The sequence below is a fragment of the Chlorella variabilis genome (genome assembly GCF_000147415.1).
Source record: "Chlorella variabilis unplaced genomic scaffold CHLNCscaffold_11, whole genome shotgun sequence".
In the NCBI taxonomy this organism is placed as follows: domain Eukaryota; kingdom Viridiplantae; phylum Chlorophyta; class Trebouxiophyceae; order Chlorellales; family Chlorellaceae; genus Chlorella; species Chlorella variabilis.
The window spans coordinates 567,348-590,175 of record NW_005435077.1 but is presented as its reverse complement, the minus strand read 5'-3'; the positions used below and the strand labels follow the sequence as shown (position 1 = coordinate 590,175).

At 65.5% G+C, this 22,828-nt stretch overlaps 5 protein-coding genes across 5 annotated transcripts; 3 read left to right on the top strand and 2 right to left on the bottom strand.

The window, feature by feature from the left end:
- Positions 1-897: 897 nt before the first annotated feature.
- On the top strand, positions 898-4,463 carry CHLNCDRAFT_6666 (hypothetical protein; the record flags this gene model as incomplete). The annotated part of the gene is made up of 12 exons (XM_005847374.1): positions 898-1,119; positions 1,250-1,381; positions 1,453-1,568; positions 1,732-1,810; positions 2,036-2,083; positions 2,226-2,472; positions 2,576-2,791; positions 2,924-2,997; positions 3,080-3,137; positions 3,271-3,409; positions 3,555-3,957; positions 4,353-4,463. Coding segments are annotated over 12 exons (1,845 nt in total), but the record flags the coding sequence as incomplete, so codon positions are not given.
- Positions 4,464-5,507: 1,044 nt separating this feature from the next.
- CHLNCDRAFT_57961 (hypothetical protein) lies at positions 5,508-11,854 on the bottom strand (the record flags this gene model as incomplete). Its single annotated transcript, XM_005847221.1, has 18 exons — positions 5,508-6,000; positions 6,166-6,390; positions 6,543-6,604; positions 6,787-6,870; positions 7,035-7,197; positions 7,340-7,427; positions 7,617-7,680; positions 7,888-8,239; positions 8,463-8,631; positions 8,745-8,866; positions 8,983-9,178; positions 9,280-9,321; positions 9,826-10,053; positions 10,204-10,350; positions 10,471-10,582; positions 11,006-11,107; positions 11,301-11,363; positions 11,490-11,854. 18 exons carry the CDS (start codon positions 11,852-11,854, stop codon positions 5,810-5,812), a joined length of 2,775 nt encoding a protein of 924 aa, XP_005847283.1. The 3' UTR covers positions 5,508-5,809.
- Positions 11,855-12,162: 308 nt separating this feature from the next.
- On the top strand, positions 12,163-15,526 carry CHLNCDRAFT_134330 (expressed protein; the record flags this gene model as incomplete). The annotated part of the gene is made up of 14 exons (XM_005847373.1): positions 12,163-12,249; positions 12,362-12,446; positions 12,573-12,697; positions 12,837-12,908; positions 13,059-13,133; positions 13,304-13,382; positions 13,505-13,573; positions 13,695-13,919; positions 14,031-14,166; positions 14,263-14,320; positions 14,531-14,654; positions 14,786-15,015; positions 15,196-15,306; positions 15,470-15,526. 14 exons carry the CDS (start codon positions 12,163-12,165, stop codon positions 15,524-15,526), a joined length of 1,533 nt encoding a protein of 510 aa, XP_005847435.1.
- A 184-nt stretch (positions 15,527-15,710) lies between these two features.
- CHLNCDRAFT_134329 (hypothetical protein) lies at positions 15,711-18,084 on the bottom strand (the record flags this gene model as incomplete). Its single annotated transcript, XM_005847220.1, has 10 exons — positions 15,711-15,851; positions 15,949-16,001; positions 16,144-16,322; positions 16,522-16,615; positions 16,815-16,973; positions 17,168-17,211; positions 17,355-17,431; positions 17,571-17,696; positions 17,807-17,897; positions 18,017-18,084. 10 exons carry the CDS (start codon positions 18,082-18,084, stop codon positions 15,711-15,713), a joined length of 1,032 nt encoding a protein of 343 aa, XP_005847282.1.
- A 1,260-nt stretch (positions 18,085-19,344) lies between these two features.
- Positions 19,345-22,427, top strand: CHLNCDRAFT_134328 (hypothetical protein; the record flags this gene model as incomplete). Its single annotated transcript, XM_005847372.1, has 10 exons — positions 19,345-19,814; positions 20,013-20,094; positions 20,236-20,354; positions 20,475-20,589; positions 20,752-20,811; positions 20,941-21,053; positions 21,219-21,423; positions 21,587-21,698; positions 21,877-22,103; positions 22,254-22,427. 10 exons carry the CDS (start codon positions 19,345-19,347, stop codon positions 22,425-22,427), a joined length of 1,677 nt encoding a protein of 558 aa, XP_005847434.1.
- Positions 22,428-22,828: the final 401 nt, after the last annotated feature.

The window sequence follows — 22,828 nt, the reverse complement described above, 5'->3', positions numbered from 1 at the left end:
ATCGCCCGCCGCAGCCGCTACGCGGCAGCACGGAGGCGCGGCGAGCAGCCGCCGCCGCCACCGCTTGCCGGCGGCACGGTGCAGCAGCAGCAGCAGCAACCACCACCGCCGCCCGACGGCGGCAGGAGGGAGCAGCAGCAGCAGCAGCCACCGCCGCCGCCTGACGGCGGCGGCGAGCAGCCACCACGTGCGCACGCCACCCCTGCCGCGGCCCCCCACCCGCAGCAGCCGGCCCCCACCGTGTCACCGCCCTCACCACCGGCGGCACAGTGGCCGCCCTTGGCCAGTGCCGTGGTTCCTTTAGCGGCGGCCACGCCTGCTGCCCCGCCTAACCCCAAGTCGCCTGCGGCAGACGAGCGGCCCGAATCCTCAACTGCGCGGCGGCGACGCCAGCGGCGGGAGACGGCGGCGAGGCACCAGGCGGAGGCCGCCACCTCCACACCCTCATCTCGTGCCCCATCCCCAGTCGAGGTGGCCCCCGGGCACGTCTTGACGGCCCTGCCCAGGCGGTCGGCTCGGCTGGCCCGGGGTTGAGCTTATCCGGCGCTTCATTAAATGCCTCTTGCTATCTTTATGCAGATGCCCACCGTGTGTATTGCTTGGGGCATGCAGCTTATAATTTTGGGTGGGTTTTGTATTTGCTGCAATGTTGTGTACAGCTCTACCCCCCATACCTGAATCTCTTCCCTCATGTGTTTTGTGTTGGTGCATACTTTTCCAGCTGTTTGGCACCACAGCTGGGCCCGTAGCATTCATTTGCTCCTTATGGGTGTAACAGACAGACAGACAGACAGCGCCTTCGTAATGCCAGAACCTCTGCCTCACCCTCTGCTGCTGAAGCCTCGCGTGCCATCCTGCCTCAGCCTGTATCGATCCCCTGATGCCCTGCATCCCTGCAGGCACCCCGTGTTTGTGCTGGGCGAGGCGGGGCTGAAGAAGAGCCACATCGGCGCCCTGGTCCACTACACCAGCGCCGACAGCCACCTGCCGCTGGTGAAGGTCGATTTTGAAGCCACCCGGGACCCCGCTGCGGTGCTGTTTGGCTCCAATGGCAGCAGCGGCCTGCTGGAGAGCCTGCAGCAGACGGGTGGCACGCTGCTGCTGAACAACGTGCACGTGGTGAGCAGGGAGGGCCGCCATATGGCTGTAGGGCTGTTAACGCATGCGGGCTTCTGAGCCAGCCACCTCCTGGGCCTGTCCAACAGGCGAGTCACTAACCTTTGTACAACTGCCGCTGTGCGCTGCACAGGTGCCAGAGGGACCACTTCGTCGCAGGCTGCAGGGCCTGCTGCTGCCGGGGAGCCGCCCCAGCAGTGTGCGCATCGTCGCCACTTCTGCGCAGCCCATGGCTGACCTGCAGCAGGCATCTACGATGATCAAGGTGGGCAGCCATCACCCTGCTCCTCAACACTGCTTCAGAGTTTTGTGCTGATCTTCCCTTCGCTCCCGCAGGTGCCGCCGCTGCGGGCCCGTCCCGCCGACGTGAAAGAGCTAGCAGCGCACTACCTGCAGCTGCACGCCACACGCGCCGGCATCAAGGGGCTCACCATGGATGCGCCGGCGCTGAGGTGGGCCTGGCCTCCTGTGTTACAGTCGCCCCACTATGATAGGCCGCGTGAGCAGACCTGGGCCAGCTGGCAGAGATGCCGGCCAGCTCCCCAACCTACACCCCTGCCACTCCTCTTGCTTTCTACCGCATGGACCTCCCTGCCCCTTCTCCCCTGTCCACAGGCACCTGACCAGCTACAGCTTTCCACTTAATCTGGACGAGCTGCGCACCATTGTGGAACGAGTGGCCATACAGGCCAAGGTAGCACAGCTGGAGCTTGCCACTGCCGCGGTGATGGCAGGCCTGTCGCTGCCTGACCCCCCGCCCGCCCCTAGCAGCAGTGTTAGCAGCGGCTGCAGCGGCTGCTCTGTGGACTTTAGCGGCAGCCAGTCGGCGTGCGCCGCCTGTGGGCCAGACTCTGGCGGCTGCTGGGATGGTGGCTGCGGATGCGGGAGTGCAGCACTGAATGCATGCGCTGGGGAGGAGGGCGAGGAGCTGGAGCTCTGTGAGGCCGACTTCTGGCACGCCACAGAGGTGTGAGGCGATCTGACTTGGTTGCTGCCTGTCTGCTGCGCTCACCAAGGCAGCCGCTGCTACAAGCTCCCCAAGCGGCTTGCGTCCTGGCTGTTAAAAAGTGGTGAGTACCCTCCTCCTGCTGCTCTGCTCTGCGCCGCAGGAGAAGGACCGCCACCGCATCAACCTGCTGGACACCTTCCCCGCCATCCGAGAGCTGCTGCGCTCTGGCGCCTTCCCTGTCGGCTTCAACCGCATCGTCAAGCCCTACGGCTACCCCCTGCTGCTGGCCCTGCTGTTCTTCGGGCCGCAGGACCGCGCCCACAACCTGGGCCTCAGCGCTGTGTGGTGCTGGTGGTGGCCATCTATGTTCCTGCTCTACCCGCTGCTGGGGCGTTGGTGGTGCTCAGGTGCGCCCCGTACTGCCGCATGCCTCGCTGCCTCACTGCCAGCTGCCATCAGTGTCCCTCTCACCTGTTGCCTTGCCCACTGCCTCCCTGCCACGCCATGCAGTCTGCCCCTTCATGGTGACTGGGGAGCTTGTGCAGGAGTGGCGCTCCTCGCTGTGGCCCGACGTCTCCTTTGCCAAGTGGCCCAAGCAGGCTGCCGAGAAGTGGGGCCCCTGGCTCATGCTGGCCCTGTTTTCCGGCATCCTCGTTTGGGAGGATGTGTGGGAGCTCAACGACAATGCCTACCTCACTGGCTCGCTACTGGCCCTCATCACGGCAGGTGGGCAAGGGGCATCCCTGTTGCTCTCGTCGACGGCTGCCAGCGCTCCCAGCCTTTTGATCTCGCCTGCTTCTGATGCTCGCTCCACTCGGCCTGGCCGGCACTGAAACCTCCCCTCTCTACGGTCTGCAGGTGCCGTCATCAGCGGCTTGATCTTCCCTCGCCGCTTCTGGTGCCGCTGGCTGTGCCCCATCGGCGGCATGAACGTAAGGCGGATGTGTGAGTGTGCGCCCTGCCCCATCCTCCATCCACCACCCATGCTGCCGCTGTGCCACCGTGCCTGTGCAGGGCCTGTTCGCCAAGCTGTCTGCAACGGAGCTGTGCTCTAACCAGGGTGTCTGCTCAGGTGGGCACTTCTCTGTGCGGCACTCAGGAGTAGGTGCCTTCTGGCCTCCCCTGCTGTACTGCCTCCCTGCCGCCACCTTGTGAGCCACCTTGCCTGACGGTCTGCCACGCCTGCTGCCCCCATCGTCCTGCAGCCGAGTGCACGAGCTACTACTGCCTCAAAGGCGCACCCCCGGACGAGAGCAGGCACAGCGCGGTGCCGCCCGGCTGCCCCATGGCCTCCCACTCCAACTCCTTGAAGGACAATGCGGTGTGCACCATGTGCACCACCTGGTGAGCTGCCTGGGTTGGTGCGTAGGCATTTGTGCCCTGGCATTGCCAGCTGAGCCAGGCTTACGTCTGGCAGGGAGCCCGCCGCATTGTGTTCTGGAAGCCCCAAGCCTGCCCCTGCTGCTGCACCTGCCTGGCCCCATTGCAGCGTTGCCATGTGCCCGCACGACAATGTCGAGCTGCGCCTGCGGCCTCCTGGCATCGACCTGTGGACCACCCACATCCAGAGCGCCGGCGAGGCCAGCCTGCTGTTCCTGCTGCTGGGAGCGGTCTACCTGCACCGCATGCCACACGTGCTGTCGCTGCTGCACATCGACCCCTCCCTGCTGGACAGCCAGCTCACCTTCTGCGGCGTGGCGCTGGCAGCCCTGTCAGTGCCAGGCCTGCTCCTCTGGGCAGCCCACACAGCAGTCAATGTTGGCTGGGCCTTGGGCAGCGGGGCCAGCGGCATGACTGGCAGCCAGCTGTCTCCGTCCCCTGCCTACCACGCCACCCTGGGCCCGACCATCATGCGCAGCTCGGCCTCCTTCCTCACCCTCGCCTACGCCTACGTGAGTCGTGTGCCAGCGGCAGCTGAGCAGCACTGCTTTGTGGCCTCGTGGAATGTTTGGTGTACCACAGCTTGCTGCCCGCGATGGGCAGGCCACACGTGCTTGCCTGATTGGCTGGTCATGTGTGCCCGCGCTGCCCATCATCAATGCAGGTGCCGCTGGTGTGGGCTGCCACCCTGGCCTACCATGGCACTTTCTTCGTTAAGGAGGCCGGCCTGGTGCTGCAGGTGAGCAGGGCTAGCACATTCCGGGATGCAGGATTGGTTGGGCCCGGGCGCCGGGTCAGCAAGCTCCTCACAAGCTGTCGAGGAGTTAAAGGGACCTTTGGAATGCACACAGCATGCCTGTCATTCCTGCCTGGCAATGTGATGTAGGTGGGGGCGGCCTGGTTGGAGCTGCTGGGTCTCTCCGCAGACAGCGCCCCCGGCCTGGCAGCGCACCCTGCTGTCGTCACCTTTCTGCAGGGCGGCCTGCTAGCGCTCGGCACCTCTGGCTCCCTGGTCCTGCTCGCCATGCTCAACAGTAACATTGTGTGACAGCACAATGAGTTCTGCCACACAAAATCTCCCTTGATTTTTGCATTTCCAAATGCTTGAATTCGCAATCGACAGATGCAGCAGCTTCCCAGCTGCTGCCACCTTCCAACCAGCTGCCCCTTTCGTATTCGTATGTTTGCATTTTTCCCATCTGCAGGTGGATATTTTCCACCGATTCGATGGAAGCTTTCCCCTCATCTGTTCGATATTTTCCTGACAGCTGAGTGACCGCCAGACTATATAAGCAGCGCTCTTGCCTGGTCTCGGCATCTTTTCTCTCCCTTTGTGCTGGAGCGCCCCTGTGTAGCAGGCGCCCGCCGCCCCAGCCCCGCCCGAAGGAGAAGGATCCTGCCGCTGCGACCAGCCCTCGGCAGTCACCCCAGCGCTCTCACGAGGCTCCCCGCTCTCACACGAAGACAAAACAGGCCGGCCGGAACCTTTGGGCCCGCGCCGCCATTTTGCACCACACATTGCCCACCACAAGCCCGCTCCCGGCAATGACAGTCTGGCGCACTATCTCATCATTGAAGCTGTGGCTGCTTCACTGTTTATGATTGTCGTGGAATGAGTTGGCACAAGTTGCAGCACCATGTGCCTGTTGCCCTTCACCCTTCTTCTCTTGGCAGACCCAAATCAGATTCCCAGTGTACCAAATCTTGGGGGAGCTTGAAATCAGTTGACATTCATTGCTTTCCTCAGCTGTTGCAAGCCTTCGGTAGCAGCTTTCTTTTTTTCGGCAATTCACCACTTGTGAGCTCTACTTTTGAGTCGATCCTGTGGTTCAGCTGTCTCCCTAAAGCTGATGAAATCTCATTCCTTCCTTCCTGAGACCAATTTTACTGCAGCGCACCCAACCTGCGCTTTCTGTTGCACTTGCGCCAGCCTGCTGTCTGGTTGTACCATGTCTGATGCTGCCCTTGTACCGATGCCTGCAAGGCGCCGATGCCACATCCTTGCCACCTGTCCACCCGTTTTGCACCTAGTTCAAAGAGCTCACACCAGTCGATTTTTTTTCTTGCCAGCGTGTCGGCTGATGTTACAAACCCAGGATGGCACACGAAGAAGGCAGTGCATAGTCTGTTCATGGACTGTGTGTGTGTGTGTGTTGTTCCTCCAATCAGAAAAAATGCAATGCAGGGGACAGCAAGACCAGGTATAGTAGATTTCCTTCACTTTGTTGAGCGTCGGAGAGGGCGGGCCCTAATGCAGCGGGTGAGGAGACGTCCCTGCTCCAGCTGCTCAGCTGCTCTCAGGCTGGCGGGTGGGCCTGTGCCCACACACGGAGGGGCACGCAGGCATGGCTTCCTGGTTACCGCTCACGGGCTGGAGGCCGTCCAGCCATTGGGCGCAAAGCCCATGCACATGGGCGGGTTGACGTTGGCAATGGCCAGGATGGCGGCGGGGATGGTCCAGATGCCGTCGCCCGCAATCAGCCCCGACGCCACCGCGGCCGACAGCAGCTGGCACTCGGCGGCGTTGGCCCACTGCCACACCAGCATGATGATGGCTGCAAGGGGCGCGGGGCCCGGAGCGGGGTGACAGCCAGGCATCGCTCAGCAGCGACCGTGGCTGCACGGGAGCAGGGCCAGGGGCAGCGAGCGCGCGCGCACCCCTGTGCAACACCACACACCATTGCCCTTCTCCTCCAAGCAGTCGCACACACAATTCTCACCTCCTATGATCATGTCCACCGCGAGCCAGGCGCCAAGGTAAAAGGGCAGCGCCATGCACATAGGAAGCGGAACGAGGCGGCCGTACTTGTGAGGCAGGAAGTCGCGCATCAGGTCAAAGACGATGGCGATGCCGGCAAAGCCGCCGCACAGGGCCAAGCAGTTTGTGGGTAGAACGCTGACGCCCTCCACTCCCACGATTGCCATGCCGCGGTAGATGGTGCCGTCTGAAACAAGATAGGGGCAGGGAAACATTAGTACGTCTTTGAGATTTATTTCTCAGGTCAAACCTGCGCCGCTCATTGTGGCGCAGTCCTTATGCAGCAGGCATGCTCATGCTTGCAGGTGGGCAGTCGGCGGCAGCCCATGGGCCACTCACATGGCGCAGGGTACTGACTCCCAGGCACGCCGATGGGAAAGGCGCTCCAGAACAACCAGAAGGTGCACACAGCAGCATGTGGGGGGGGGCAGGAGAGAGTACCCACCATCAGATCGGGGGCGGGACGGGACAGAGCATGCACCACTTTGCCACTTCAGCCAGCCTGTGCCGCCCTGCCGCATCATGTACCCGGGTCGGGCCCCCCGCCCCATGCCCCGCACGCTGTGCAGGCGCCTGCACTTATCATAGAGGAGCGATGACGCAGCCCATCACCGCTCCCACCAGCTGGGCAGTAAACATGGCGCGGGGCGAGGACAGCGTCAGGTATCTGCGGGCGTGCAGCAGGGAGCAGTCATGCAGGGCGCTGAGCGGTGGCCGAGTGGGCAGCAGCAGGGAGAGGCCCGGCCTCTGAGAGGCGCAGCAGCCCGGGCTGCAGCTGCAGGTACGGCACGCAGCCGGCCCAGGGCGCCACACACGCGCCAGCCAGCCCACCCGGTCCTGAAGTCCTGCATCAGGTCCGAGGCTGCTCCCACCGATGCAAACATGACGCCGCAGACGGCGAGGCCCGTGATGACGCCGCCGGCATCCAGGCCCGCCCAGGCGGCAAACAAGAAGATGGCGAGCTTGCCATACAGGCTTGCCATGTTCCAATCGGCTGCGCCGGGCAGAGGAGAGCGGTGGACGCGAGTCAGGAAGCAGCGGAGCGGCCAGCGAGGGCGCTGAAGCATTGCTGGCACGCTCCCATGCAGCACCACTTGCGCGGCGCCCGAGCCTGCTGCCTGCTGCGTGTTGCTCACTCAGCCCTGCGCCATAGGCGTTGGCAAAGGCCAGCGGGGCGGCAAGGAAGCCGGCCACGAGCACGTAGTACCACTTGGCTGGGGCGTACTGCAGCGAGGCAGCGGCGCAGGGGCCGGGCAAGGCATGAGCAGTGGAACCGAATGGAAGGGAACTGGATGAAGTGGAAGGCAGCTGGGCCTGTGCCTGCTGGTAAGGCCGCTGGCCCAAAGGGCAAGACCGCACCAGCGGCAGGAACGGCTGCAGGGGCTGGCCGCCCCGCTCTCAGGCAGCGCCTACCAGCTCGGGAATGACGCCCACCGCCACCGCCAGCATGGCACCATACCCAGCCAGGCCCACCCACCTGCACGCAGCAGAAGATGAAGGGGCGGCTTGGCCAGCGGCAGCAGCAGGAGCAGCCCAGGTGCCACTTGCCGGAGCACCACACTTGCACGGTACCACGCAGGCACCACCCGGCCCTCGTCTCCCTCCTCCCACCAGCCCGCATCACCACCAAACACACACACACGCGGAGCGCGTGCCAGGCGCAGCAGGCGTGCCATGCGCTCACCAGGGGATTTCGTCCTTGACAAACACGTGGCGCCTGAGCGCGCGCTCAAACTCGCTCTCCCCCGCCATCAGCTTGTGCCCGCCGTCCTCCTCCTCCTCCCCATCCTCCCCCACCAAGTCCTTCCCCTTGCCCTCCCCCTGGCCAGCAGCGGGCCCGGCACCAGGCGGGCGCACGCCAGCGGGCGGCGGCGCGGCGGCCGTGACACTGCTGAGCCGCCGCTCGATCTCGGCCACCTGCTCCGCGGCGGCGCGCTCGGCCTGCCGCCGCTTCTTCACGCTGATGTAGCTCAGGATGCCCAGCTTGATGCAGATGTAGACGCCGTCCGCGATGAACACCGCGATGGCGATGAACACTGTCGGGGCAAGGCGGGGCAAGGGATGGGGGTGAGCGGCGGGACGCGGAGCAGCTGGGTACCCGCCGCGGCCCACGCCGCCCATGCCCATGCCCCCACCATGCGCGCTCGCTGGCGCCAGCCCCCCTCCAGTTCACCGCCCTGACCATCCAACCCCGCCACTCCTGTCCCCCACAGACACAGAAACATGCACACCACAACTCCCTGGGGGGTGCCCGCCCACCTTTGTACGCGTACAGGCCGCGGAAGTCTGTGCTGGAGAGGCCCGCCGGGTACCAGTTGCCCTCCTGCTCGCTGATCAGCGGCCACATGAGGCCCCAGGAGATGATGGCCCCAAACAGGATGCTCCAGGACACGATCTGGGGGCACAGCATGCCCACGCCCACATAGTTCTGGACGGGGCGGCGCGGGGAGCGGGGGTGCCACGTCAGCTGGCGCAGAGTCAGCTGGTGCGTGGGGTGCCCCGGGGAGGGCCCTTGTTCTTTCTGCAACGCACAGCGCTCACTTGGCTAAAGTCGAAGTTCCAAGTCCAGTCCAGGGCCTGAAGGCCAAAGGTGGGGAACACGCCAAAGCCGCCCGACACGGTGCCGCAGTCGCCGTTGCCCGTGAAGAACCACTTCCAGAAGCCTGCGGGGCAGCGCAGGGCATGGGCAGGCATTGCGTCACACACAGGCTAGACCAGGCGTCACACACAGGCTGGGCCAGGCGCTGCGCAGCCGCAGGCCCCCGCCCAACCGGCTCACTGAAGAGGAAGGAGAAGGAGAACCATTTGCCCATGCTGCTGAGCTGGCGCTTGGCGGCGGCGCCGCCATCAGCAGTGAAGAACGAGTTGATCATCAGGCCCGTAGCGGTACCGCTGGGATACGGCAGCTGGTACTTCAGGATCAGCTGCTTGCGCAGGCCCACCAGCATGAAGATGCCAAACAGGGCCAGGCAGAACTGCGGCGGGGGAGGGATGGGTGGGCAGGCCTCACGCAGCGCGCTCGCCTCCCGCTGACAGCTGCCTACACCGAGCACGAGGGCTGCAGCCAGGCGCTCACCATGTAGGGAATGAGGCGGCCCAGGCTGGGCACAACCACATCCTGCAGAGGAGCGAGGGGGGGCAGAAGGGCAGCCAGGAAGCGGCATCACAGGCGCACACCGAACTGGAGACGCACACCCAGCCATTCAGTCTGGCGCAGAGGTGCAAGCAGCAGCTGGGGGAACTAGATTTGAGAGGTGGTGGCCCAGGGCGCTGCCCGCTTGCAGGGCACCCGTGATGGCAGCGTGCACTCGCGGCGCACGCCCCAGCACATGCCAGCTAGCTTGCCTGCGGGCGGTTGCCCTCCACGTCCCCCACATTCTCATACGACTGCTGGTCCATAGCCAGCACGACTGCATGCACAGGCCTCAGATCCCCCTCAACGCAGCCCCACAGGCTCAGCATGTGGCGCCGAATGCGAGCAGGGTCCCGCCGGCGAGCAGGGGCGAGCGCGCCGCCGTCGCCGCCGCCGTCGCCGCGCACGGCCCCCGCACTCACAGGTTCCGAACCCTCCGTTGAAGGCCATGCCGTAGCACGCCACGGTGCAGGTCTGGATGACCGTCACCTCCTGCCTGGTCATGGGCTGCCCGCCGATCTTCAGCGCCGCCAGGAACTTGGACAGGCCGCCCAGGAAGAAGTATCCCAGCAGGCCGGCGGCGATGTTCAGCGAGGGGATCACGCCCGTGGTGAGGCCCAGCTTGAGGGAGATGATGGAGAAGGCGGCCCCCAGCACGGCGCCGATGAGCAGGGCCCGCGGCGTGATCGTGGAGCGCCAGGGCGGCAGCTTGGCCACCTGCGTGCCACGCCAGGCGGCGGCGGGCGCGTCTGGCAAAGCACGCCGCATGGGCGGCGGCGCGGCGGCGGGCCGGCCAGGTGCGGCCATTCTGCGGCCGATCCGCTGCCAACTGTTTGGCTGCCAGCCGACACAGCCGGCCAGGCGCACCTCCTCGGCCAGGGTTGGCTCCTCGGGGATGGGCTCCTCCAGCGCCATCTCCACAGCCGAGCTGAGCCGCCGGCTGGCGCGCTCCTCCATGTCCTCGACCTGCTGCCGCGTGTCGGCCGCGTACCGCTGCTTTATGGCGCGCTTGATCTGCAGGTAGGGAGGGGCCAGCAGCAGACTGGAGGCAACAACAGCGCCGCCCCGCTGCCTGCTTCAAACTCCGCTTGTTGCCGCCACCGCCACCGCCGCCGCCGCCGCCGCCCATCTCACCTGGGTGAAACTGCCTCCGGCTCCTGCTTCTCCCATAAGATGACCTCCAGCGAGGCCCCCCGTCACTCCTCCAAAGGCAAAATCGAAGTTTATGCTCCGCCGGCCCAGGCTCCTGCTGGTCCCAAACGCAGCGGTGTGTGTCGCCGCCCGCTCCATGACATCGTGCTCAGGTGCCCAGCCCTCCTGGGTGGGCTCAGGGGCCATGGTGGTGTCTGCAGGTCTTGCCGGGCGGCCTGGGCAAGTGTCGTCTCCGAAACCAGGGGCGCCTTTGAAAGCGCTCCCCCACGGCGGTGAGGCTAGCAGCGTGGTATGTGATGCAAGTATGCAGGCTGCGCCGTTGGGTGGAGGCAGTTGCCCCAGGGCGTGCTCAGTACGCTGAGGGCGGGAGGGGGCGTTATACCCTCTTTGGGCGGAGGGGGCGTTACCCTCTTGGGACTACCTCCTCTGCACCCCACCAGCCCCCCAACACCGCTTCCCTGGTCCAGGCACGGTTTTACAGATGCTGCGGTGGTTGTGCACACGGCTAGCGCCTCACTGCTCCTCCTCCAGAATTCGGAAGCCGATGGGCTGTCGCCTGACCCCCGTGCCCATGCATCGCGGGCAGCACCACCTCCCGCTGGCACGGCAGCTGGGGCACCTGCGTGAGATGCAGTTGAGATGCGGTTGGGGCGGGGGAGCAGGCATCCTTAGCTGCCATGCGCAGCTCACCGCTGATCAGCAGGCAGTGCCGCTGGGGAGGCTAACATGAGCCAGCAATACCAATCCAGGCACGATACCGCTGAACGAGGAAAACCCGGCATCCCCAGCCAGCAGGGCAGGCTGTGCCTCACCACTGGGGCCACACGCCTTGCGGCAGCATCGCCGTGGCTCGGTAGTTGAGTCGGCCCTTGCCTCTGCGCAGCAGGCAGGGCGACAGATAAGCAGCAGCGTGCGTGGCAGATGCTGCAACCCAGGCAGGCACATGGGCTGCAAGGGCCGCCCTTAAATTTTGGCTCAGCAACCGGCGAGCCGCAACCAACCTGCAGTCCCCACACGTGACCTTGCCGCGACCGCCACAATGAGGGCAGGGTGTGTCGGCGATGAAGGGCTGAAAGGTGGGTATGCCAGGCTGCGTTTCCACTAGCAGCGGTCCCCTCATCGATGGCTGGGGCTCGGGAAACAGGGGCACCGGGTGGGTGATAGACGTGTGCTGTGGCCGCCCATCGTGCGGCGGGCTGGCGCCGTTGCCGCTGCGGCTGCTGTCGTGGCTGCTGCTGTGGCTGCTGCTACTCTCGGTGCCATCAAACAGGGACCTGCAGGGCGGTCTGCGGTGGTGCTGCCTCCTCTGCGCGGACGGCATGTGGGCCGGCAGGCGCTGCCAGCGGGAGGCCGAAAGGGAAGCCATTGTGGCTGGGTGTGCACACACTCGGCGGGGCAGGCATGCTCCTTTTTCATCCTTGCTGGCCGCCAGCTCAGCCTGGACGACGAAAGGAGCATCGGGGGGGGGGCTGCGGCACCACCGATCAGCTTGTACCACTCAAAGCGATTTGGTTAGCGATGGGGTGCTCGGCTGCTGCTTCCACCACGCTGATTGCAGGCTCTTGCCGGCTGTTGCCGGCGCTTACAGTCGCTGCCCAGCACAAGGCGATCAGGGGATCGCCCACGCAGCGCAGGGTGCAGCCGATGGGCCACCGCAGGCGGCGGCAACCGGCCATGCCCTGTCGCCGTTGCGGCAGGCTGACCGCCACCGCCAAGGGAAAGCTGGACGAGGCAAGCAGCCAGCCACTACCGGTGTTTGCTGTAGGCGGCTCCCCTGCAGCTATGCACATTCTCCCTCCCGACGAGCGGTCCCTTGCGGTCCGCTTCGCTGCCCACAGCCTTGGCAGTGCCACCCTCCACCCTTCCCATGTAGGCGCAGGACGATGTGGAGGAGCGGCGCTGGGTGCGGGCCCTCATCCTCGCCTACCTGGCCTCCCTCAACCGAAGCCTGTTTGCAGGTGTGTCTTGAGTCCCTCAGCCTTGCCTGCCGCTGCCAGCCCAGGAGGAGGGTCTGCCGAGCCCTTGTGCCTGTGTGCTTGCCCCTTCCCCGACCGACCCTGCGTGCCTGCCCGCCACACCCGCAGCCAAGTGCCTCGTGGAGGTGGTGGTGGAGATGTACCGGGAAGGGGTGACGCTGGATGATGCCAAGGTCATGCTGTCGCTGGCCAGCCTGCAGCATGGCGGGCAGCTGCTGAAACCAATGGATGAGGTGGGTTAGGTTGCGGAGGGACGCCCATCCCGCCTGCTTGCACGTGTAGGCAGGCTTTGCATGAGTATTCACACACAACAACACAGCTCCAGGATCTTGTGATGCCCCCGCCAATGCACCCCAACAACCACACCCGCAGGACATTCTGCTGAGCTGGGTGGCTGTCATCATGATAGCCCTGCAGGCGGTGGGGGTGCCGCTCAACCCTGAGGTGCGTGCGCTCTCAGGGGCTGCCAGAGGCAGGCAGCCGGAGAGAGCAGTGCCGCAGCGCTGCTTCGCTGGCAGCAGGCCCAGATGCAGTGCAGGCACTGACCCATGTGCCCCCTGCTCCCCTGTGCTGGTTGTGGATCTGGGCCAGCAGGGCGAGGAGCGCATGAAGCAGCAAGGCCGGCAAAACCCGGCAGATGATGAGGGCGGCATGATTGCTGGGCTGCGGGTGAGCGGCCTCTGCCTCCTCCACCTGCGCTGCTGTGCCTCTGCCCGCCATGAGCCTTCTGTCGACGCAGCTCCCAGGTGTACCGCCGCTGCTGCCGGGTGCCTGCCCCTCTCCCAGCTATGATGCACCTCCTGGCGGTGCCGCTGCTGCCGCCTGCTGTGTGTGTGCAGGGCATGGTGCGTGTGTCGGTAGACCAGTTCCTTGCAGGAACAGACCTGTTCCGCCTGCAGCTGCAGCAGAGCATGGCAGGTGGGCATGCAAGTTCGCCCTGCTTGCCTTGCACCGTTGCTCCTATGGGCTTCGACCTGACTTGATGCTGGTTCTGAGCAAGCTGGGCTTGCCGCTTCCATCCTTGCCACATGATGCTGCAGCCAAGATGGAGGGAGACGGGGGAGGTCCGTCTCCCGGCGTGTTCATGCTGCAGCAGAACACGCGGCTAGGTGAGGAAGGGGGGGTGGATTGCAAATGCAGGAGTGAGACTAACAATCTTTAGTCCTGGCACCATACTGGTGTTTGTCCCGCCAGACTCATATCGGCGCCCTCTACCCCCTGCGCCTGCAGCTATCATCGCGCTGGAGGTCGTGCGGGGCATGGGGCTGCCAACAGTAGTATCCCTGCGGCAGGCGCCGTCGCCCTCCTCTCCGCTGCAGGAGGGCGAGGAGCCAGCGGAATCGCAGCCGGCAGCACAGAGCAGCAGCATTGAGCAGCAGCAGCAGCAGCAGCAGCAGCAGCAGCACGTGCCATGCCAGCATTGGGTCCCCGGTTTTGTGCTGGCGTGCGATTCAGGTGAGGGCCTCTCGGCCAGCCGGCACCTCCAGATTGCACGCTGGACTTTGTCGCCACCGGCAGCACTGCCAGCTGCTGACCGCTGCTTGTGGTTGACTTGGATGTGTGCAGCGGCTATGAGTAGATGCACCGAGGCGGAGCAGCAGCGGGCCTCGGCGGTACGGCTCCTGATCAGCTTCATGGGAGCTTCCCAGGGCTGGCTGTACCCGGCATGGGATTTTGTCTCACAGTGCATGGAGTGCTATGAGTGAGTGGATGCTCAGGATGGTGGATGCAGTGTTGCCAACCCGTGCGAAGCGGGCGACGGCACTGCGGCTTGGTCTGCCTGCCGTCTGCCATGCAGGCGCGGCTGGGCAGCCGAAGATGTGTACGACCACCTGCAGGATGAGGAGTTTGCTCAGGTGGGCAGCGGGGGCACGGCTTGGTGTTTTTTTGCAGATGTGTGTCTACAGGCATTTTGGAAGCTCGGGAGTGTTTGGAAGCTTCCCAATCCCACGCCTTCCAACCAGCTGCTGCTCCTCCTGCATCTGAATGCATGGGAGCCGCTGCTTCCGCCTCGTGCAGCCAAGCATGCCTCGCTCTGCCGCTCATTTCCTCCCTTGTGCCTGCAGAGCGGCGGCCTGGTCATCAACGTGGCCCGCGTGCCGGGCAGCTTCAACGTCACAGCCGCCATGTTTGGCCGCTGGCTGAGTGTGGTCTACATGACGATGGTGCAGCTGGGAGTTGTATTTGCAGGTGGGTAGATGGGCAGAGGGCTGCGGCACACCTCCCAGCCGCCGCCGCAGCAGCAGCAAGGCTTTCCTGCTACATGCCAGGGTCACAGCGCTGCGGCTGGTGCTCGGTTCCCCCGCCCGGCCGCTTTGCAGGTGCCACCAGGCAGGATGGGTGGGCCTGGGTGTCGGGCGCCGCCCAGATGCATGCCGACGAGGAGGCTGGCAGCACTCTTGAAGCCTACGGCCTGGCCGACTTTGTGCTGCACACCTTGAACAACGAGGAGCAGAAGGAGAAGGCGGGCAGGCCGGGCAGCAGCGGCGCGGCCGGCGGAGAGGAGGCGGAGCAGGCTGTTGTGGAGGGAGTGCTGGCTCGCGAGACCCCGGTGCGCATGCCAATGCCGCGTGGTGTGTGGCGCCCCCCATGCCACGCTCCCTGCATCCTTTCTTCGTGCGTTGGGACGCCGCCTCGCTGCCCACGCTAACGCCTCCCTGACACCGCCACCCAACACAAACACACACACTCACACAGTGTGCCACCTCCCCCTGCCTTGCCTGTGCTTCAGGAGCAGCTGCGGAAGCAGGCTCGGATGGGGTTTGTGACCCTGGAGGACCCAGAGCTGCTGCCCACCTCGCCCTCTGTGCTTATCATGAGCCAGCAGATATCCTTGGTGCAGGTGAGCTTGGGGTGCTGGGGGTGTGCAGGACAGTCGTTTACAGCACAGCTGCAGGCAGATTTCCTGTTGCTTCAAGCGCCTGCTAGTAGCAGCTGCGATTCGGCTGCCAGGGTGACCTACACGACTGACCGAGTCCCCCTGCCACCTCCTGGGTGGCGTGCAGATGGCGCGGCAGCTGGTGCTTCAGGAGCGCACCCTGGCGCCGTCGTCAACGGCGTGACCTATCCGGCCTGACGATGGCTATAGAAACCTGGCAGTGGAATGAGCCTGGAGAGAGCTACAGGGCCGTCCTGAATGCAAAATGACGGCCATCAATGTTTCACAAGCAAACTGTGCAAAGCAACAGCACAGCTGACAGACTCGTGGTTGTCGTGGTGTTGCCGGGCCTGTCAGCCTGGCAGAGGTCAGGCAGGCTTGGAGGCGCCGCCCTCCTCGCCACCCTCTTGCAGCAGGCTCATGTCATAGCCGCTCTTGCCGGCGCGCAGGGCACGCGCACGGGCGGGTCCCACTCTCTTCAGCACCTTCATGCCCAGCCAGGGTGCGTACTGCAGGAAGCAAGTAGCACAGGTGGGTGGTACCGCTGAGATACCAGCTGCGATGCAACACACACAGGAGGCGCTGGCGGCCGCCTGCAGGCCCCACCTGCATTAGATACCCCAGCAGCAGCACCGGGTGGTACGCAATCCAGCACTCGTCTGCGGCAGCAGGAGGGGCAGGAAGGGCAGAGGAGGAGCAAGCGGGGGTATCACACAGGCAGGGCAACCCCGGGATCAGGCGGCAAACAGGTACACCTGTGGCTCACCAGCCAGCCGCCCGGCTAGCCAAGCCAAAGCCCACCTAGACCATGGTACGCTGCGCGCGCTATCAGCTCCGCCGCGCGCCCCGCGCTCACGCGCTTCTTGCTCATGCCTGTGTTGGCTTGCATGATCAGCCCACTGGCGCCGTACACAACCCGCGGCTTGCCATCCAGGCCGGTGGCCAGCGGGCCAGGGCAGCACACCGTGGCGCCCACGCCCCTGCAGCCAGCCGTGGTGCACGGCAGACTCGCACGCCGCATGTGGCACGTGGCGGGCAGTAGAGTAGCCAGGGGACACAATCAGGCAAATTGCACGGCGCAGGACGCAAGGCGCAGGGCCACGGCGCAGTCAACCACCACTGCACCAGCGGCAGGGCCAGTGACTGCCTGCACCGGCAGCGGCGTGCTGCAGCGGCCACCTGTCTGACAGCTCTGACGCCATGGAAGCAAAGTAGGCTCGCAGCCCGCTCTTGGCCGCGGCGTATACGCTCTGCCCCGGGGACGGCACCACAGCTGCAGGCAGGGGCGTGGGCGCCCAGCAGAGGGAAACCACAGCATCAGCAAGTCCGGCAGCGGCAAGAAGCTGGCTGGCTGCGGGGCCCGTGGCAGCAGCAGGCGCGGGGCATGCAGGCGGCGCGAGAGGCCCAGCCAAGGCGCTGAAGCGCAGCCGGGATGCGCCAGAGCGAGCCCGGTCAGCACACCCACCACGCACCCGACATGCTGGCAACCACCACATGGCGGCCTCGCCGCTGGGCCACCATGTGCGGCAGCACGGCCCGCGCCAGCGCCAGCGGCCCCTGCAGGTTGAGCCTCAGAAGCGTGGCCGCCACCTCGGGAGACGTATCCTCGGCGGCAGCGTGCTGGCTGGCGCCTGCAGGGGCACAGCCCGACGGCGGAGCGAGGATGCTGAGCAGGCAGGCAGGTATGGCACATGGCAGCGTCGGCCTCAAGTCAGGCAAAGCGGCGTGGCAATGAAGGGGCATGCTTGTGGGCGGGGCGCCTCTGATGGAGGGCCCGCTCAGCGCCTGCCTGCATTGTGCACGAGGCAGTCGACGCCCGCGCCACCAAAGGCCTCAAACGCCGCGGACGCCGCAGCCTCCAGGCCCTCGCTGCAGCGGGGGGCGGCCACGGGCAGAGTGACAACGCCTGGTTGCAGCGCCACCTGCCTGGTGGCTGGTGCCAAGCCTGTACCAGGCAGGTGCACCAGCAGCGGCGACAGGCGCGGTGGGTAGAGGCGCATGCGGCGCCGCACCTGCCCCCCACCAGGTCCAGCGGCAGCAGCATCACATCCTCCTCGCGAATGTGCTGGCAGCACAGCTCCTTCACAGCCTGCAGGCACCAGGCAGCAGCGGCTGCACTCGGCGCCCGCCGCTGATGCCATCACCCCAGGCCAGCAGGCGAGCAGACATGAGGCGGCATGCCGGCAGCGAGTCGGCTGGATGGCGCGGCCGTGGCTGAGGCTGGCCACTATGGTTCTGCGTGTGCCGCTCCCCTCCCCTCCCCTGCCTGCCTGCAGCTTCTCAAGAGAGCGTGAGGAAAGGATGAGCTTGGCGCCTGCGGCGGCCCAGTGGCGCGCCAGCGCCTCGCCCAGACCCTGCAGGGCAGGCAGTCACAGGCAGGGCAGAAGGCACCAGGCGCTGGTCGGCTGATTCCCCGTGAGTAGCATCCAAACACAGCTGCCAGGAGCGCTGCTGTACCAGTCACCTGGCTCGCGCCGACCACCCAGACCACCTTGCCGCGCCACGCGCCGGGCGGCGGCGCCCGCTTGGACAGCAGCGTCAGGTCGGCGTCTGCCCTGCAGCAGGAATAACAGGGCGGGCGGGCGCTGGCGAGGGTACGGCAGCTGACCGGTGATTCAGTTGCTGGACCGCTGGCAGCCGGAGTCGGCCAGTGCACCAGTTGCAAATGGCGCACCTGATGAACCTGAACAGGGTCCATGCCGCCCATGCTGCCACTGCACCCGCTGCCACCAGCAGCAACATGGCCGGGTCTGCCGATGCCGATGCCACCGCCGCTGGTGCCGCAGTGAGGTGCGGTGCAGCGCCGGCTGCTGCCAGTGGTGCCCGGCGCGAATGCCCGGCCGATCGTGAATGTCCAGTCGATCGGGAGTCTAGGATGGCCCTCGGGGCTGTGGGTTCCGAACGCAGCGCGGGCAGCGGTCGCAGCAAGGCGCCTCCCAGATGCAGGGCCGAGGCGCACATGCCACGGTGCAGAATACCAAAGGCTGAAAGGCCCCAAATTGCACCCTTCAGCCGATGCCTTTCCACCCGCCGCCCCGCTGGCGGCCCGCCGCCACCACCATCTGGCTTCTCCCCCGTGCCATTATGATGGTTTGCCTGCAGCGCCCCAGTTTGATCCCACTGCCTCCATGCGTCTCAGCTGTTGTTGTTGTTGGTCACAGTACTGCTGCCCCGGAGCGACGTGAGAACGCCGGCGCGGGAAACTAGCGGCGTGCGGCCAAAAAGGATCATGGCAGTGGGGAGAAGCGGCTCTTCCACTTCATTGCCTCCGTAAAACTTTTGTGATGTTGTGCGGGTGGTACAGCAGCAGGCGGCGCGCAGTCGGGCGGCTGCAGCCCAGCCCTCTGGGCGCCGGCGGGTGGGCGGCTGGCGCCTGAACAGCTTTTCTAGCCGCCTCTGGACTGGTTTGCCCTGCAGGTGTCCTCGGTCGATGAAGGTTGACAATTTACCCAAGAGGCGGGAGAGCTTTAGGCTACGATCCTGCCCTCGCCCGCTTGCTGGCAGCTGCGAGCAGATGGTGCATGCACAACCATTCCGTCAGCCGCGATCTGCATCACCGCACGTGGGCGTTCTCGTTTGGTTCCGCACTCTTAAGCAGGCCTCTCGCTCCCGCCAGCACCCCAAAGCGCCAAACTGCAAAAAGCATCCCTGAGCTCATTGAGACCTCAGCCTCCCCCCATGTCGGGGTCGCCTTCTGGATTCCTGGGCATCAGGAGGGCTTCCAGTCGCAATTGGGACAGCCCCAGGGCGGCCAGGGGTTTAACCAGCGGCCTGCACCCGCAAGCCGCCACGGCGACTGTCTTCCTGCTTGGAGCCCTGTGGGGCGTCGGCGTCGTCTCCCTGAGCAGCAATATAGGGTCGGGGCTTCGTGTTGTGGCCATCTTCCAAGGTGAGCGGGTGTGCGATGTCATGACATCTGCCGCATGTGTGATGGCAACTCACGCAGGTGACGTGCTTGCAGGCCTGGAAACGGCTCCCCCCGGCCTCAGGCGCCGTGGATTGATGGAGCAGGTCCCTGCATCCGTGGATGCGAAGCTACAGCCCGTGCCTGGCTTGCGAGAGTGGCCTGCGGCGGCGCCGGCGGCAGCCGCGGCAGCGCTGGCAGAACCAGACAGCACCGCAGCGGCAACGGCGGCAGCAGCGCAGGTCGCGGTAGCAGCAGCAGCGCTAGAGCCGGGGGCGCCAGCGACAGTGCTGGCTGCCTCTGGACAGTCGAGAGCGGGCGAGCCTCCCGTGCGGCATCTGCACACCCCCTGGGAGCCTCTGCTGACCCGGGACGAGGTGCGGCGCGGGCTGGCATACTACGGCAGCGGCAGGCGGATGCAGCGGGTGGCCGCCAAGTTGCTGGCGGGCAGGCCCATCAAGGTGTTCACCCTGGGCGGCAGCGTGACGAAAGGGTCAGGCTCCAGTTCCCCGGCAGGCAGCTACGCGTCCCGCCTGTTTCAGCTCATCAATTCCACCTTCCCGCACAGGTGGGTCGCGGTGGGCAGGATCCTTTGCATGGGGAGGGTGCGGGAAGGCAGGGAAGCCAGGCCAGGCAGCTGGCCCATGGAACACACAGCACTGGCTTGGTGCATTGCAAGGCCCGAGAGGCTTGCTGCATCTTTGCAGTTGAGTTGACGCATGCCTCTGATTGCCCTGCTGTTACGCTGCGCTTGCCCCGGGTGCAGCGGCCACACGTTTGTGAACAAGGGCGTGGGGGCCACCAGCTCGGGCATCTTCACGGCCTGCGTGGAGAAGATGGTGGAGCCGGTGAGCGGCGGGCGGACGGGCTGCTTCTGGCTGCTGTCGGTGTGAGCGCAGCCGGCAGGGCTTGTCAAGCACTAGCGGCAGCGCACACGCACCCGCGGCCCACACCTGCGTGCCGCCCTGTGCTGCCTGCCTGGCGTGCAGGAGGTGGACCTGGTGGTGCTGGAGTTCTCCATCAACGAGCACCCAGAGGCGCCGTACACAGACAGGCAGCGCATGGGCTACGAGCAGCTGATCCGCAAGCTGCTGCGCATGCCCGGCAGGTGCGTGGCCCTGCCCGTGCCGCCATGCGCGCTGCTGAGGCTTGACTGCTTCAAAAACGGCCCCCATGCTGTCATCCTCACATCGGCCCGACATTCCGGCTGCTTCCCCTGCCACTGCAGACCAGCCCTCATCCAGCTGCACTACTACGCGTGGTGGCGCTCAGAGGGCGACGGCGTTGAGCAGGGCCTCTTCTACTTCCCGCAGGCGGAGGCGCAGCTGACGGTCTTCTCGCAGGTAAGGCACCGACTGCGGTCAGCACCAACTCGCAGGATGCCACCTCCAATCAATCAGTGATGCAGGCTGCCAGAGCCAACGCCTCGCCCGCCACCCCCCCCTCTCACCCTTTCGCGTGCCCCCCGCCCACCACCACCACACACCCACACACTGCCACTGCAGTACTACGATGTGCCCTCCGTATCCATGCGCTCCGCCATCTACCCGCTGATGCAGGCCGGCGTGCCGGGCTTCAAGGCAAGCCAGTGGCAGCAGCCGCGTGCACGCCCGTTTTCAGCATGCCGGACCGTGTGCTGGGCAGGCCGTCGATCCTGACCTGGCACCGCGTTGGTGCCCCTTCCTCGACCACAGGTGGACAAGCTGACGGGGCTGAACGGCAAGCAGATCAACAACAAGGCGCCGTCCGGCTACGAGATCCCTTTTGCCGAGGGCGCCGAAAAGCAGTTCTATCTGTACGCCGACAGGTGCGTCCGCTGCCGCCGCTGCGAGACATTCCTCGCCAGTCACGGCACACGCCTGGCCAAGCCGCTGGGCAGCTCGCTTCTGCCAAGCCTCCCTGCCACCCTGATGGCTTGCCAGCAGCGCTCACCCTGCCTGTGCCCGCTCACCCTCCGTGCTGTCGCCTGCAGGACGCACCCCAACGACCAGGGCCACCAAGTGATTGCGGAACTGCTGGGCTCGGTGCTGGCCAAGGCGGTGGACGAGGAGCAGGGCGACAACTGCCAGTTCTCGGGGGGCTGGGCGGACAGCCACGCGGCGCCGCGGCTGAGGGGCCTGCCGCCGCCCATGATCCCGGGCAACGCAGACGTGCCCACATCGCTCTGCGCCATGCAGGTGTGTGCGCCCGTCAGCTGCCGGCGAGCTGCCAGAGTGTGCAGCCTGGCCTGAGCTGCCGGGGGTCTCACACTTCCCACTGGGTGCCGCCCGCTCACGCGCCGAGTAGCGGACCCTGAGCTGAGCTCCACCTGTGTGCCCCGCTGCTCCTGCAATTCCGCAGGAGGACTTTAAAGAGCTGGCGGTGGCATCAGCTGGCTTCGAGTACAAGCCGGAGCGGCCGCAGGAGGAGACGTTTGTGGGGCAGAAGTGGGGGTGGACATCCCAAGAGCCAGGTGTGCGTGCATGCCGGCGGGGCTGCAGGCATGGCACCCAGGGGCCCGCTGCCCTGCCGCTGTACGTGCGCTGCAGGCCAAGCCCCTACCACATGTGGCACATGCGCCCCTTCTTGCGCTTCACCTGCCTCTGCCACAGCTCCATCCGCCGCTCGCTATCACCCGCCGCTCCCTGCAGGCGCCATGGTTGAGTTGCTCTTCGACAGCCGCTCTGACGACGCTGTGAACGCCACCCGCTTCAAGCGGAGCGACCCCTGGGCCTCCGTGTACCTGTCCCACCTCAAGTCGTATGAGGGCATGGGCACCGCGCAGGTGGCCTGCGTGTCTGGGTGCCAGTGCAAGAAGACGGTGCTGGACGGCACCTGGGAGCAGCAGGCCACGCTGATGCAGATCCACAGGTTCCCGGTGAGCCCCGGCTGGGAGGGCGGCAGGCTGCTGCCACTGCAGCTGCAAGGCACGCATGGCAAACAGCCCGCCGCGGTTGGCTGCTAGCAAGCCTGATTGAAAACCCCTGCGGTCCCTGATCCTGTTGCCACCCCACCTTTTGTCCCGCAGGTCACCCAGCATGCCCAGTGCCGTGTGCGGGTGACGGTGCGCAAGCAGGGGGGCGCCGTGAAGCAGGCGGGGCACAAGGTCACGCTGATGGCGCTCATGGTCAGCCACTACCCGCTGCGCCTGGACCAGAACGACAAGCAAGCGGAGCAGGTGGCGGAAAAGTTTGGCACGTAGCATGGGCTTGGCACGCCGTGGTATGTACAGATCTAGAGTAACCTGAGCATCAGCACCTATTTTGTCTTGGGCTGCCGATTTCATGTTGCCGTTACTGCTTGGGTCTCCATTTGACCCGTTTGTGTAAAATCATCATTGGCGTCATGGCGGCGGTGGTGGCGCTGGCGCGCTGAACCAAGCTACACAGCCCTGGAAGGGGCCTAAACAGCACTTACCGCGCGGACAATGAGCGGCGTTTCTTGCAGAAATGGCATGCCTCCTTCGCTGAGCGGCAGCTTGCACCCGCCGCCTCCTTTCCAACCGGCCCCCGCCCAAACCCGAAGCGCAAACGGAGCTTCCATGGGATCGGTGTGCTTGCGGAGCCAGTATATTGCATTCTCAGTCCACCCACGCCTCCATTG